The sequence below is a fragment of the Pteronotus mesoamericanus genome, unplaced genomic scaffold (assembly GCF_021234165.1).
Source record: "Pteronotus mesoamericanus isolate MK-2021 breed Mesoamerican mustached bat unplaced genomic scaffold, CSHL_Meso_final contig_265, whole genome shotgun sequence".
NCBI lineage: Eukaryota > Metazoa > Chordata > Mammalia > Chiroptera > Mormoopidae > Pteronotus > Pteronotus mesoamericanus.
The window spans coordinates 2,522,582-2,538,714 of record NW_026555113.1 but is presented as its reverse complement, the minus strand read 5'-3'; the positions used below and the strand labels follow the sequence as shown (position 1 = coordinate 2,538,714).

Here is a 16,133-nt window from a genome sequence, read left to right as displayed (position 1 = left end):
CAGACTACCAATTCTCCCTGAAACATTTTCTACATTATTCACTTCATTTCCCCTTTAAAATGACCACTTTCCTCTTTATCATGAAATTTTACGATAGGTTTCTGAACGCGTGCTCAGCACGTTTCCTAGGTCCGAGGTCAGGGATCTCTATGTATGGTGCTGACCATACGGCTCGCGGGGCGGTGCCCCCGGCCCCAGGCCCGCCGCCCGGCCCACTCCCTCCCAGCGACGCCCGCTCTGGGGCGGCCGGCACGTACCCTGGGCGCCCTCCTCCCGGGCTCTCCCTTCGACGGCCCCTCTGTTCCGTCCGCGCTGCTGTGGTGCCCGTCGTCCCTGAGGCGAAAGGCTTCTTTACGGCGCTTCCCTTTGTGTCCTTCGTCCCCTTCCTTTTCGGAGAGCAAACTGCTTTTTTCTTTTGAATACTTCTCCCTTTTCTCCCTGGTGCTGCTTTTTTCTCGATGCTTCTTCCCTCGCTCGGGCTCTCTGTGCTTCCTGTGCCTCCTTCCCTCCTCCTCTTTATAGAGCCAGTACTTCAGGGGGTTGTCCTTGCTGTCGCCGTACTGCAGCTGCGAAGGGACACAGCGGAAGGTGTGTGCGCGACAGAACGTGCGCCCCCAGGGCAGGTGGGTGCTCGGGGACCCCCTGTCCCCGCAGGAGCTGGCGGCTGCTGCTGTGCAGGCCAGGCGGTCGGCGCGTGGCGCGCGGGCTCCCACCCCCGGCTCGCGGAGCAGCACGGACACTCCTCCGCGGAGCCCGAAGCGGAGCCTCCACGCACAGCGAGCCGAGCTCCCGGGCCACTGTGCCCCGGGCACGGGTTCGGACCACACGGCCCCCCGTGCCCACCCCTCCCACGCACCCCGACTGTCCCCCGCCCCCACCTGCTCGTCTCTGCAGGGGGCCCCTCCCAAGAAAGCCCACTGACAAGCCCCCAACCAAGCCCCTCGGTTTAGCCCACCGCATGCCCGCCACCAGCATAAATTCAACAGGGGTTAAAGATTTAAGTCCTAAAAAATTTGAGGACCCAGAACAAACAGGGGTGACTAAACATAGGTATGAAGGGGCTCTACACCCCAGTCACTTCATAATTCTAAACTTATTAAAATGTAGAGATTCCACAGGCAAAATTCAAAACACACAGAGATGCCCTGAGCAGTGTGACTTAGTGGGCCGGTCACCCCTGGTCAGGGCGTGTACGAGAGGCAACCAATTGATAGTTCTGTCTCACACTGATATTTCTCCCCTTCTTTCTCCCTGCCTTCCCTGCTCTCTAAAAACAAATAAATAAAATCTGGAAACACCCCGCCCCCCCCCCCCCCCCCCAGAGCAGTGAGACAATGACGAGCAGAGTTCACCTTTAAAGTCCCGTTCAGTGACAGACTCCGCCAGAAAGGGCGCGAAGGCACGCAGGCAAGGGCAGTGCTGGCCATGTCAGGCGCCCGAGCACAGAAGGCCATGCCTGCCTGGTGTCTGCACACACCCCACCGGCCTGTCCTCCCAAGTCACGCTGCCGCCGCCCGGGACAGGCTGCTGAGGCCCGGAACGGCGCCCCAGGGACAAAAGGAACTCTGGCCTCTAGGCGAGGGGGCCGTCAGCAGTCGCTGTGATGCAGCTCGCTCCCGCCCGGGAGTGCGCTAGGGAGCACGCGCAGAGTTCACCCCCGGGTGTCTCCCCGGGCCTGGGGTCTCTGTTACGAAATTTCCACAGCACCTCTGATAACAACACGCCACCTGCCCTGCGGTGTTTGGGGCCCGGTCAGCGTACCTTCCTTTCCCGGTACCTTCTTTCTCTCTCTTCGTCTCTTTCCGAGTCCTCGCCTCTCCTCTCCTTCTCTTCAGTCCTTGCTTTACTCACTACAAAAAGAAAACACACTTGTAAAATTCCCAAACTTCAGACATCAAACCGGTCTCCTAACGCCTTGCCGCAATATTTACTGCACACTACATTCCAAAATTATGTATTAACACATGAAAACACGTTCTTCAATTAGAAAACATTCTACAGTCTCGGAAATGGAAAGGTCTAGAATCGAAACTAAAGATGGACTAAAGGACATGACAGTGGCAACCGCTGCCAAGGCAACCGACCAAAGCAAAACTAACTGCTGGACACTCAGAGGCACCAGCCAAACCAATGCACCTTGGGGTCCCCGTGTCCCCGACAGGTGCTCAGGTCCAGAAATATGGGCCCGTCGGGCAGAGGTTTCCAAGGGCTCAGATGCAAGGGAGTCAATGCCTCCTTCAGATGAGCGGGGGACCCCGCTGCTTGAAGGCGCTGTGGAGGCAGGGGGCTCTGTGACGAGGACGCCACCTGCAGCCCGCGGCTGCCACCCATCCCCACCGACCGCTGGGCAGCGAGGCCCCAGGGACCGGCAGAGCCCCACGGAATCACTGACGACACACCAGACTTTCAGTCTGGAATCCGCACAGGCAAGAGTCATTAGTCTTAAAAATGAAAAGAACCGCCATTTTACAAGATGAAGACTGTGTTAAACATTCAGAAACAGGGAAACAAAGTTCGTTCATTCAAAAGGCATTCGCTGAGCACTGGCCACTCGCCTAGGAGCCTGAGGTCCGAGATCAAACCATGGGCCGAGGCTTCCCCAGACACACGCCGGAGGGGAGCCGGAGAGGAGGGCGGGAGGGCCCGGCCCCCGCAGACGGCAGAACAACCCGGGCCGGGGAGCACCCCGGGCGGTCCGGCCCGAGGCCCGAGGGTGCCGATGCCCGCGGGCCAGGCTGCGGGGGCAGCCGTCGCAGGGCTGTCGAAGTTCAACGTAGGGCGCGCAGCGTTGGCCGCGCGTGTCGGGCATCAGGTGCAGGAGGGCACGCGGGCCCGCTGCTCAGGGACAAGGCCCAGCCGGGGACCGACCCCTGGAAATCAGGAGCACGCGCTGGTCTTTATGGCCATGAGGCTGGACGCCATCACCTCGCTGACCCGTGAGCCTACCCCTCACGGCACCACACCCGGCAGAGACACACCCGACGTCCCTGGAGCCTCGCCTGCGGGGGCAGGCGCACAGGCAGGCGCAGGGCCTCGGCGCAGGGGACGGCCCTCATCCACAGCCAGGCCCTGGGCCTCCCAGATGGTCCTAAGAGCAACCACACACCCTTCTATGCTTTCCTTTTATGTTTACGTTGGCCAGTTGCATATTTATAAGAAGTGTGTACTATTTGCATAATAAAAAGTAGTGAAGACACTTCCATGGGGGTGAGGGGAGGCACTTTTCCCTTAGAATTCCTAGGAATCCAGACAAATAATTAAATATTGCTTAAAATAAAACTGATACTTCTGAGAAATTCTTTTATCAAAAAGCATAAATTTTACCGACAATGTAGATTGAGATTTATTGGGATAATTAATCTGAAATGAGTGTCCATAGTAACACTCCAGCAGATGATGAGAAAACTGTTATTCTTCTCACTCACTGAGATGAGTTTTAAAATACGGAAGAGGGAACCACCTTGCCCAGCGGACAGTTCAGCCAGCGCACAACTCACTGCAAAGCTGTGCCACCTGAAAACCAAGGGAGAGGGCGGCGTGGGGAGCGAGTGCTTCAGAGGAGGGCGCCCCACACGACAGGCCGCGGGAGGGGAACCGCACAGCCCCGGACACGCACCTGACCGCCTCCTGTGTGTGGGCAGGTCGGGGGGCGGCCTCCGCGGGTCCAGGCCCAGCAGGTTGTGGTGTGTGGTGGCCGATCTGGGCTCCTCCGACCGCGCGTGGTGCTCCTGGTCCCTCTCCCGGTCCCTCTCCCTCTCCCGGTCTTTGCCACGGCTCTGGTGCTTCTCCACGTCCTGCTCTCGGGCTCTGTCCTTCAGCTTCTCTCTGTCCCAGTCCCGGGCACCCCGGCTCCGCTCCCGCAGCTTCTCCTTGTCTCTGTCCCCACGGGGAGGCTCTCTGGAGCTGTGGCCACCTCTGTCCGCCACCCTTTCCCGGTGCTTGGCCTCCCGGTCTGTGTCCCTGGGCTTTTGCTCCTTGAACTCCAGGGCGTCTGCGTCCGAGTCCTTATGCAACTTCTTCTCCTTGTGTTTTTTATCTTCTCTGGGAGTACCTGGCTGTGCAGCCTAGAACAACAGAAAGGAAGAGGTTTCTAAACGCTCAGTAAAGGGCCTTAGAAACCGCTGGCTGCCTCTGATTTCCCCCAAGCAGGACGGGCAGGCGTCTCCGCACCCCAGCGGGTGAGTCCAACATTACTCTGGGTGGAGACCAGAGCCCTCTTACAAGACGCGCTCACGTTCGTTGTCAAGTTAAACCTAAAACACTATATGGGTTAGAAAGAAAAGGAACAGATACTGAAGCTGTGTCACAGTCCCCGAGGCACGGCCCACCTGGGTCTCACTCAAGGAGCGAGGATCCTTCTTATAAAACTCTCTGGGGGTCTCTCTCTCAACCCCTGAGCCTCCCTCTACGTACACAGACACATGCATGCAACACACACACCACACATGCACACACACAGCCTGGGCTGTGAGCCAGGACCGGAACTGGAGGGCTGGTGAGACGCTGGCTGGGCTAGGAAACCCTTCCCCCTCACGGACCCAGAGCTACTAACCACGTGGCTTGACCTGTAAGTCAAAAACGCCCCTGAAAAAGTCAAACAACAACAAAAGTAACAACAAAAATGCCCCTGAAATGAGCCACGTGGAAGCGAAGTTGTGCAGGGCTGAGAGCCAGGAAAACCTTTCCAATCCAACGGGGCCCCGGCTCAGATCTTTGAAATACGTTACCCAAAGGTGTTTTCTGAGGTCGTCTGCTTTCCACGTGTCATCCTGGGTTCTTCTCTAGAAAGAAAAGTATGAAGTTAGAAGTTTCCAAATTTATTTATTTATTTATTTATTTTTGCATTAGCTTTTTAGCAGCTATGTAACACCACAGCTTCATATTAGGTTTGAGGCCAAGTAAATCCCATAGGTCATTTTCCCATCAACTGCTCGGCTTATGCAATGAATTTCACAGAATTTTATAGTGCAGGAATTTACATACCTGCCCCCTACTGGTTCTGTGATGCTTCTAAAAGTTTTTTGACCTCTTGGAGTCCCAATGTATTCTTAATCATATAATTCTTACCATGTGCCGGACACACAGCCCCCGTCGGTGGTTCATATTTCACCCTCACAACGACCGCGTGAGTTAGAATCATTATCACCACGCCCCCTGTTACAGCGCGGGAAACAGAGACACTGAGAAGGTCAAGTGCACTCCCTCAATCAGCGTATCACACTGTCCTTCTCAAATGGTTTGGGGTGATTCAATAATATACATGGTGTGCTTCATTTTTTCATCCCTGGTCCTTTAGCCAGCACGTTCATTTTAACGATGATGTGTCTTAGTGTAGGGCTCTTTGGGGCCATCTTGCCTGGGGCTCTCGGTGAGGCCTGAACTTGTGTGTCTTCTTCCTCCACCAGATTAGGGAAGTGTTCGGTCTTTAGCTCTTCAAATAGGTTCTCAATCCCTTGCTCACTCTCCTTCTGGTGTTCCCATGAGGCAGACGGTGCTGCACTTCATATTGTTCCAAAAGTTCTGTAGGCTCTCATGTTTTTAAATTCTATGTTTTTTATTTTTTTAATTATTATTTTTTAAATTTATTTTCTTTATTTTTTCAAATACATTTGTCTCTGCCTTCCCACCCCCTACCTTTCCCCTAATTTTCCCCTAATAAAAAAATACCCAATTTTGCAAGCTCCAGGAAGCTGCTTTTCATTAGGCCATTTTAAAAAAAAGATTTTATTTACTTACCTATTTTTAGAGACAGGAAAGGAGGAAGAAAAAGATGGAGAGAAACATCAATGTTTCTCATCATTGATGTTCAACATCAATGGTGTGTCTCACGCGCCCCCTCCTGGGGACCTGGCCCACAACCCAGGCGGTGCCCCGAGTGGAAAGGGAACTGATTGATGATCCCTCCGTTTGCAGGCTGGTTCTCAGTCCACTGAGCCACACCAGCCAGGGCCCACTAGGACATTTTAATCAGTGACAATCAGTCCTTACTACACAAGAAATTACTGTCTATCTACCAGAATAAAAGGTAATAGAAATACAGATTTTAAAAAATTATCCACTGGCCTAACATTACATATAAATGATTGCAGAATGTGTTCCTTGGGCTGCCTCACAATGGAAAAGCCCGCGCTGCCTCAAGGCTCAGGCGAAGCATAGGACACGCAGCCCTCGCCTTCCCCCAGCCGCTCTCCGCCTCTCGGCGCCCATCCCCTGATGCTCAGAACACTTCCTTTGATGAATCCGGCACTTCATTCATAAATAGGAGAGGTCAGTCAGGCATTTGAGAAAAGCCAGCATAAGAAAGAAAGAATCAAGATAAAAAAAAATGACCCCCAAAATAAAGAGAAATCTTTATTTTTAAGAAGTCATAAAAGTTATAGCCTCGGAAAGATTTTAAAAATATCATAAGCACAACTTAAAACATATGTTACAAAAAGGAGCAGTATGAGCACAAGAATTGTTCATATTAAAATTAGCAACATAAAACTTTTAAGTAGACGAAGCTAACGATACAGCTGGAGAAATCTCCCAGAATATATACACATTAAAAGAGAGAGACAGAGAGATGGAAAATGTAAGCGGCCAGTCCAACAGCGAACGGGAGACTGAATCAGAGTTCCAGAAAGTAGAAAGAGGGAAACAAAAAACGAGAAAACGTCCTCGGAGTGAAGGTGGGCGCGAGCATCAAACGTCGACAATCACGACGTCACTTCCCAGTCCCAGAACTTAGGCGGGCAGTGAACACTGCTCATGAGATCACATTACAGTGTTTGGTTTTCAGCTTTAAAAATCACGGAAAACTTCGGCTACGCGAGCCCTTCCGAACCGAACCGGGACGGAAAAAGATCGAAGAGGGCAGGTCAGGGCGTTTGCGGCCGTAAGTGCAGGGTAGGAGGCGGTAAACCGTGCACTGGCTTTGCCACCGCACACACGGACCCCTGCCCGTCCGAGTCCCGGGGGTCAGCAGTAACAGGAGGCCTCGACCTCTGACCTCTGCGCGTCGCGGACGGGAGTCCGGTTCGGGCCTGGGGCTGTCCGGTGCCTGAACACCGTGGGACCGGACCAATTAACCAAGTTCCACAAACTTCCCAGAGATTCCGCCCCGAACCCGGGACAGCGCGCAGCCTTTGTACACCCACCTTCCCGGGCTCCATCGCCGCTCGCAGGCCCCGGAGGCCACGTTGCGCTACGCGCTACCCAGGCGCGGTCCCGGTAGGAAAGGCCCGCCGACTTGAATCCTCCGCTCGGCTGGCGTCGCCGACTCCTAGCAACCGGCAGGCTGAGGCAGCGGAGAGCCGAGCTACCGCTGGCCCGGCATGCCCCTCGGCCTGCCCCAGCGCGCCTGCGTGTCCCGGACTCCTAGCAACCGGCAGGCGCGAGCGTCCGAGAGCCGAGTTACGGCTGGCCCGGCATGCCTTGCGGCCACCTACAGCGCGTCTGCGCGTTCCCGACTCCTAGCAACGGCAGGCACGAGCAGCGGAGGGCCGAGCGATCGCTGGCCTGGAACTCCAGGGGGGTCGAAAGGGAGGGGCCGCGGAAGGCAGTTGGCCACGCCGGTGTCTGCCGCACTGCCCATTTCCTGGTGGTGCAACTCTCCATGCGGGAACGAGGCTGGGCTGACCCCGCTGTGGGGCCGGCAAGAGTGGAGCTAAGAGGAAAATGAGACACGGCTGCGGCTTAACCGGCTCCACTTAGCCTGGTGGCACCTGTACCTAGCTCACGGGAAGACGGCGTCTCCAGACCTCGCAGATTCACCGTCGGAATTCACCTGGAAAAGGCTTCTCTGCATAGGGCTTTGCACTTTACCGATCATTTCCCGTATGCCGTCATCTGATAAAAAAACGCACCCTTTAAGAATGGTAGGAATCAATACATTCGAAAAAGTAGTTGTTGGAAGGATGACTTTATGCAACACCAGAAACGAGAGCTCAATCGTGAACACAAAACGTACTGCCTCTCAGTTGTATTTTATCTCGTGCAGGACGGAGCGCTGCCGGTCCCATTCCCGTGAGGCCCCTAGTAACTCACTCAGCTGTTTCCAAAGGCTTTTGCATTTGTTTAGTGTGCAAATGATACTTAGAAAAGATTACACACTTAATGTTTTCACACACCCACAAAGAAAACTCTTAAATCGTTAAGCAATGCATCAGTGAGCATGTAACTAATAGTATGTGATTTTGATATCATGGTTTTCCTGTAGATACAAAATGCATGTTTCAGACATGCTATTATGAACCATTTTACAGTTTTATGGAACCATCTACACGTTCCAGATACAAAGGCCATTTACTCAGCTCCATGTTGTAGAGAAATTAACAGATCCAGTAAGGCTTTTATATTTAATTACACTCTGGTTTTGAACATATCGCTCCAACCTTTTCCATTTCCACTCATCAGCACTTAGGAAAAACATAAAAGGTAGGTAGGAAAGGTATTATCAGTGATAGCTATGGTTTATGTAGGGACTGCTCCAAATGAGGCATTCAGTTAAATCTCCACTTGGAAATACTTAATTCTGAAGGCATCCCACGTAGGGTAGGCATGTTACAGTTTTTCAGACTAGGAGACCGAGGACCAGAAAGGTTAATTTGCTTGCCTGAGGTTGCACAGCTAAGGCAGTGGATGATCTGATGCCAAGTCATCCTCTTAAACCACTGTGTCATTCTGTCAACTGAGAAAGCAGCTGATCCTGACAGTCATCCACAGGCACACTGCATGCATGACCCTTCTCCCTTGCCTCCCAAGTGCAATCACTGACCTCCGTCAAGATAATTAAGATAATTACGTCTTGGCTATACTTTTTCACTCCAGCCCTAGCAATCCATCCTGCACTGCAGCCAGTCTTCTAGCACATGAATCTAATGTCACTCCCTGCTTCTCTCATCTTCAAACAATAATTTAAAGTCGCCCAAATGCACCATATTCACAGACTTGCAAATGCTGTTTCCTCTTTCTCACTATTCCCCCCATACCTGCCGAATAAATGACTATATAGGAAGCTAAAAACAATCTCTCCTTAGACTTCTTAAAATGATTATTTTATGAATAATTCACTTGTCAATCAATTACATTGTATCTTGTAATATATTTAGATGAGTTACTGAGTTAATTTGATGATGTGGGCACTATAGCATGCTAGAGATAGAAAGCTAAAACACAGTCTACACCTCCAGGAGCTCGTAATTGCTAGGAGAAAGAAATATGCGGACAACTGTTAAATGACCTGAAAGAGAGACAGAGCTGCCCTCACTGCTACAACAAAGCCTCTGTCGAGGTGTTGGGGATGCAGCTGGGACAGGGAAGAGGTGGAGGGGGTGGACGGGGCAGTTGATAAGGTTCAGAGTCAGGCAGGAGGGGATCTGAAACAAAGCAGAAGGGACTGAACTTAAACAGAAGACAGCACTTTTCTGCAAAGCCCAAAAGGATGAGAGCAGAGGCTGCAACTTCAGCTTTGTTCTAGAAAACACACAATGATGCCCTTCTTTCCTCTGAGAAAGTGGAGCCTTTTATTGGAGAATTGTCTGCACAGAAGGAAAGAAAAGAGGTAACGTGAAGAGGTCACAGGAGATTGAGGAGTGTAAGGAATAAAACACCAGGGAGAACTGAAGAACTGAGCTGGGCCTGTTTTTCGACTTGCGGCAGAGATGTGTCCTGCCTTGCTGGCGTGATCAAACACTGGGAGGTGGGCTCACACAGGCAGCTAAAGCCAGGAGGCCGATTCGTGGGTGCTGTGGCCACTGCTCCTCAACGTGCTTTCCATCCCTCAGCCCACAGGTCAGATACTTGATCGCTGGCTTTCTTATGTGGCTTGTGTTCACACAGTCTTTATCTACAGGGTGGGATTCTGCACTTCTTTAGGGAAAGGCTCATGCTCCTTCCTGTGTTAACAAGCAGTTGCTGTGAGGCTGTAACTTGAGGTCATGAGTGGAGGGTGGCATCTAAGCAGTAAGCTGTTGCAGGGAGAGGGTCGAGACTCACCATTTTACAGGGGTGAGCAGATGGAGGTTGTTCATATGGAAAATAGTAATAAAACAAACTTTTGCATACTCGAAACTGTAAACCCACTTTTGTCCAAGCCCTGTATGTACAGCTTATATAATGTAATTTGGTAAACAACAAGAAAGACAAAACCACTTCCTTTGAGATTTAGTGCCCTCCACCGAATTTAGAAGTTGAGTGTTCTAAACTCTAGGTTTTTGAGATGTTTCCATAGCAATGCATACATCTGCATACACAATCACATACAGACTCACAGATGAGGGGAGAAGTATGTGTATTCACTCAGTACCTGTTGTGCCGGGCACAGTGTCCGCCTAAGAACATGCAGGTAAACATAATATGATTCTTGCCCTCAAGGAACTTAGAGCCCAGTGGAATTACTGGAGAGTTTGGCAAAATTACCAATGCATGCAAACACTTCCCTTGCCCCCACGTCAATGTGTGTTAAGTCTGATCCCTCCAGTCTAACAGGGCTGGTTGCAGCTTAGTCTTTGGTTGGCTGTCCTCTTCATCTCACCCAGCAAATGGTGCACGAGACATCGGTTTTGTCCCGAAGACGCCAGGCTTCGTCCCTGCTGCGACTGCAGTATGGAAGGGAAGAGCACGTCAATCAAGACCTTAAAAACAGAAGCCTGCAGTATTTCTCTCCTGTAGTCCCTGCCCTTCCTAAAGGTGGTAATTCAACGCTACCAGTAGCAAAATTTGAAGGGGAATGGGGTCTAGCCCTATCGATATAAATTCAATAAAAATTTCCTCGGAAAACATTGAATATGCTGAAAAAGAAAAGTTAACTAGGAATTACTGATGTGAGTTTCCTGGATCAGGGCTGTTGTGCATCTCAGAAATCACAGGCACGGTCTAAGCCAGTCCTCTCAGTACCGAGTGGGCCAGGACTGGCCGGGACGTGAATATCTTTCGGAGAAGCGGAGCACATCGTGCCCAGAGTCGTTTCGGACACGTTCTCTGCGCCGAAATTTTGCATTTTACACACACGTAAAGGACCCAGACAGTTGCTTATCTCATCTCTAAGGTAGCTGCGATTTCCAAAGCTAAACACACCTTCACGTGGCACCGCCAGAGCTTTATGGCGCTGCGCTACCATCCACTCAGGAGCGTGTTTGGTTTGGTTTTTGGTGTTTAACTTATTGAAAGCATATGAAACAGCAACTTCCCAAACCCGGCGAATGTTTGCAACAGGCAGGAGCGCGTGCTTCTCCTTCTATACCAACCCTCCGGGAGTCGCACCTCCGGCCGGATCCACCCCGACGGCCACTGGCCAGTGACTGAGCTACCCCAACGGCCGCCGCTGCTCAGCAGGCAGGTCAGAAGAGGCCGCTGCCACGCCTCCCGCCCTTCCCGACCTCTTGCCCAGCGGGCCGCCGCCCGGGCTCCCAGCGAAGCCCCGCGCAGGCCCCGCCCACCTCCAGAGGCTGGCCCGCTCCCTCCGCGGGAGGACGGAGCGGGCCAGCCCCGCCTGCACTTCGAGTAGGAGCCCAAGACCGCGCCCCGCAGCGCCAGAAACACCCATTCAGCCCCGCCCAAGGACACCCACGCCGACCCCGCCCACTCCCGGCTCCGCCTGCGCCACGCCCACCCGGCGCGTGGCGTCACACACCAGCCCCGCCCACCCCCAGGAGTGACGTGTCCCGAGCTCCGGACCGCACCCGGCTGCTCCAGCCGGCCGCCCAGCCCCTCGCAGTGAGGTAAAACAAGGCCCCGCCCACTCTCGCCTCAGCCTGCGCCACGCCCAGTCCGCGCGACGGCGTCACACACCAGTCACGCCCACCCCAAACTCTGGCGGCGCCAAGACGGCTCCGGCCCGCGGCACCGCCCCGCCCGCCCTGCGCACTGACGTCGCACGCCGCCCGCGGGCGGAAGCGCGGGCGGGCTCTAGCAGAAGCAGCGCCGTCTCCTCAGAGGGGCGCTGGAGCGCGGGCTGAAGCGCCTCGGCCGAACGGGAGGCGCTCGCAGCGCCGCTGAGCAGCTGGCGATGGGCGACGCCGGGGCCCCGGGCCCGGAGGCTGCTGCTGCGCGGGCCGAGCCGGCCGGCGTGGCGCTGAGCGTGGACGTGGCGGGGCTGTTGGCGCAGCTGGCGCGCAGCTTCGTGCTGCTGTTGCCGGTGTACGCGCTCGGCTACCTGGGCCTGAGCTTCAGCTGGGTGCTGCTGGCGCTCGCGCTGCTGGTGTGGTGCCGGCGGAGCCGCGGCCTCAAGGCCACTCGGCTGTGCCGCGCCCTGGCGCTGCTGGAGGACGAGGAGCGCGCGGTGCGCCTGGCGGTGCGCGCCTGCGACCTGCCCGCTTGGGTGAGTGCGGGCGCGGCCCCGCCCCGGACCCCGCGTTCCTGCCCCGGCCCCGCCCCGAACCCCGACCCCGCTCCCACCGACATGTGTGCCCGCGTCGCGGTGGGCGCCGGCGACCTGCCGGCCTGCGTGAGCGCGGGACGCGAGCCCCTCCCCGGACCCAGATCCAAACCCCGCTTACCGGCCGGGGCCAGGGTGTGCACCGCCCTGCCCCCACTGCGCTTACCTGTCCGGTCAGGTGTGCGGCTCGCTCCGCGACGTACCCCCACTCTGCCCGGCTCTGGTGTCCGCCCCGCCCCTCCCTGCCTACCTGTCCAGGTCGCGCGTCTGCGCCGCTGTCTCCCCGCCCGCCCACCCTAGTGCGGTGACCTGACCGCCGCCAGCCTCCCCGGGACCCGCCGGGCCGGGCGCGGCGTCGGGTCCGGATCTCCGCCGGCGTGCCCCGCTCGCCTACGCCCGTGTCCTCGCCCCTGCGCGCGGCCCGCCGGGCCCCTGGGGCCCCACGTCCGCGTCGCCTGGCTTTGAGCAGCTCCCGCACGAAGCACCTTCCCTCTCCTTCCTCCCGCTGCCGCCCCGTCGCAGCCCCTCGGCGGCGGCCCGCGGCGGGGACCGGGTCCTGCCCGCGGTGGCCGGGGGGCCGGCGGCGCGGACTTCCCCGGGAGACTGGGTCGCTTCTGACACCGCTGGGGAGCCGCGAGGGTCCCCTCGAAGGTGCCGATGCGAAGCTGATGGAAAGTTTGGTGTCCCGCAGGTACCCGGTAAGGCCGCCCTGCTGTGTAGGGTGAGCAGGACGCAGGGTGATGGGCGGAGGTTTGGGGCGTTGCGCTGACGGGAGGGGTGAGGGTATCGACCGTTCTATCTTTGCCGCGGGCGGTTTTCTGCGGCGGTTACTTAGGCCGAAGGGAAGCCGGCGGGCTCGGCCGCCGCCTCCGGCTGTGGCTCCCTCGGGCGTCCTTAGCCGGGAGCTGCTGTCACCGGTCCAGAGTCAGAGGAAATAGGTTTTTTCACGTCGGGCTTGGTGTGGCAAGGGCCGCCCCCTCCTCCTCCCCGCCGGCGGAGCGAGGGCGTGACGGGCGGGCGGACGGACCGGAGCCCAGCGTCCCGGGCCTCCCGGGTGGAAGCCGTCAGCTCCCCGTGGGCGGGGGCCATAGGGTCGCAGAACCGAGTCCCGGGGGGCAGGGGGGCGGTGTAGGACCCGGGAAACCGGAGTCCCCGGTGGGGCAGTCGAGAGCGCAGAGGCCCTTTGGAAATGCAGAAGGGCTTGCAGGTGGCATCTTGTGTCTGTGTCACCCCGAGTTAAATGATGCCAGAGAGTAGCTCAAGTCAGAGAGTGGGTGAATCGCCGCCGCCGCCGGCACAGTCAGGGCCGAAGTTCCGGAACCGACGGTGTTGGCTTTCGTAGGTGTTGGGTTCTGGAGCTGATGGCTAGTGTCGAGGTGCAGGTGGAAAATCCCTGTGAGCCCCGGCTGGGGTGGCGCAAGGGATGGAGCGCCAGCCTGCGAAGCCAAAGGCCGCCGGATCGATTCCCAGCCAGGGCACAGGCCTGTGTTCCAGGCCCGGTCCCCAGCAGGAGTGTCTTTCAAAAGAAAAAAAGTCCTTGTGAAGTGCACTGTTTTCCCATAAGAAATGAACAAATGCAGTGGCTACTATGCTGAAAGCAGGACAGGTTGGTCTTGGTTGTGGTTTGTTTTTTTTTTTAATAAAGGGGTGATGGGCCAAAGATTGTCTTCTTGGGCTTTTCTATGTGACTCAAACTGATGAAGCATGGTGCTCGTCCCATACAGTAAGGAATCTGTATTTTCTCCAAAATTTTCACTTGTTTATTCCTGATTTCTCTTTGTACTCATCCCACAGATATACATACTTACACATGCCCGTGTTGCTTAGAAAGCTTCTGGAAGGACTCACATGCAACTAGACAGTGGTCACATCCAAGAAAAGCACCAGGAGCCTGGGGCTTGAGGGAGATTATTTAATACCTTTTTTCAAATTTTATTTTTATTGTAGCTGACATGTTTGTTATACCTTCTTAAGTATAATACTGATGTCTTATTTTCATGATAAAACCAGTGCATTACGCTGTCTGGAAGGGTGTCTGCTCCTTTGCTCCAGCCGGGATAGAGGAGGCCATCCATAAGGGAAGTTAAGATCTTAGTGTTTTGATTCTTACCGTACATATTTAGGTTCACGGGGTTCTGAATGTTGGGCTGGTATTTTGCTTTGAATGAGATATACAAGGTCTGTCCAGAAGGTAACCAGCCATGTACTATGAAAAATAGACACATTTATAAAAGAAGATATAAGAAATGTTGTACATAGGACAATGATGCTTCAGCCCTCTTCAAAGTAGGCACCTTGGGACCTCACACAGTTTTCCCAGTCACCATCAGCTGTCCCTTCTTATCTTTCTGAACCTCATTGACAGTCTGAAATTGCTTCCCTTTCACAGGTGATTTTAGTTTTAGGAAAAGCCAGAAGTCACAACGCACCAAATCTGGGCTGTAGGGGGGCTGAGTCACCTGGGTGCTTTGATGTTTCTCCAAAAAACGGCACGAGATGTGATGCATGAACAGGCGTGTTGTCGCGATGAAGCTGCCAGCCACCAGTTGCCCGTAGCTGCGGCCTCTGAGTCATCCAAATAGTTTCCATGGAGGAATGTTCAAGCTTCCCCCAAAATTGGATGCAGATTCGTTGCTCTACTTGCTCAGTCATTTTGAGTGTGACGGCCACACAGCACACGTGCTCACTCAGCAGCATCTACCGCCCCCATGGACTAGTACAGTGAAGTTGTCGTTCACACGTGCGCATTCCAGTCCACTCTCCTTGGCTGCCAGGTGACATCCATGTTGGACAAACCGTCCTTGTTATATTAACAATGGCCGGATTTTTTCCATGCAGACCTTGTGTTTGTACACAGTTACGTAGTGTGTTGTTAACAGCTGTGAGTCATAGCAGGGTTGGAAGCGGAGGAAAGTATGAGCTCCTGTACCTACTTCCAACCCTGCTCTTGGATATGTTCACTTACAGGTTTTTTTTCTTTTTAGTAAAGTAAAAATTTATAATGGATATGAAAAACGAGATACTAAAGAATATTAATACTTTGAGAAAAATATATATGGTTTTGAGTTAACGCTACTAGGATATGAGAAACACCTTTCACTTTAACATGTGGTAATTCTGTAAGACTTTGGTCCTACAGCTTTAATGTAAACTGCACAATGTTTCATCCTTCACTCTTTTCACAAATGGAAAAGGCCTGGCGGGTTTGGGTCGGTGGATGGAGGACTAGCCTTTTTTGTTGGACCAGTGTCTGCTCTATGGTAACTGGACCCTGAAAATTAAGACTATGGGTGAAGAATACTCTTAAAGAGGTTTTGTAGAGATACATAAGACAGTTTTCTACTGCTACCTTTATTTATTTGGAAAATGAGAATTTGGTAAGGTGATGTCTTTCCAGAAAAGCCCCTTTTCTGGTTTTTCTGCTGCCAATAAATGCTAATTCTATGGCTGCAAATAAGTAGGACCCAAACCTGTCCTATACAATATTAGTATTATTCAGCTGTTTTGACAGTTGGTCTCTCGTTACTCTAACATGTTGTTGATTGAGATTTAATGCTGTTCCATACTATTGTGCACAAGTTTTTCTTTGGCGAGAGCTTTCTTATCCTTGTTCTGGGAAGTTCAGGAGAATTTAACTGTAGCCAAAATTTAATGTGTACCCTAAGAGCCAAATGAACAAAAGAAAAGAATACACTTCGGTTTCATGAAGGGCAAATGTTTGCTTTTATTCTCAGTGTTAATCATTGACTGACACCTTATGGAAATTTTGCGAAGA

The 16,133-nt window shown here is 53.8% G+C and overlaps 2 protein-coding genes across 5 annotated transcripts in view; one reads left to right on the top strand and one right to left on the bottom strand.

The window, feature by feature from the left end:
• Positions 1-7,285, bottom strand: part of DYNC2I1 (dynein 2 intermediate chain 1) — a 39,070-nt gene extending 31,785 nt beyond the window's left edge. For both annotated transcript variants that reach the window (XM_054574771.1, XM_054574772.1), the window contains exons 1-5: positions 7,140-7,285; positions 4,728-4,781; positions 3,617-4,064; positions 1,762-1,850; positions 258-566 (exon numbers count right to left, since the gene is read on the bottom strand). In XM_054574771.1, coding sequence (XP_054430746.1) covers positions 258-566; positions 1,762-1,850; positions 3,617-4,064; positions 4,728-4,781; positions 7,140-7,154 — 915 coding nt within the window. In that variant the 5' untranslated portion in view covers positions 7,155-7,285. The remainder of the gene's footprint in view (positions 1-257; positions 567-1,761; positions 1,851-3,616; positions 4,065-4,727; positions 4,782-7,139) is intronic.
• A 4,635-nt stretch (positions 7,286-11,920) lies between these two features.
• Positions 11,921-16,133, top strand: part of ESYT2 (extended synaptotagmin 2) — a 53,589-nt gene continuing 49,376 nt past the window's right edge. For all 3 annotated transcript variants that reach the window (XM_054574791.1, XM_054574790.1, XM_054574789.1), the window contains exon 1: positions 11,921-12,301. In XM_054574791.1, the coding sequence (XP_054430766.1) occupies positions 11,990-12,301 (312 nt within the window). In that variant the 5' untranslated portion in view covers positions 11,921-11,989. The remainder of the gene's footprint in view (positions 12,302-16,133) is intronic.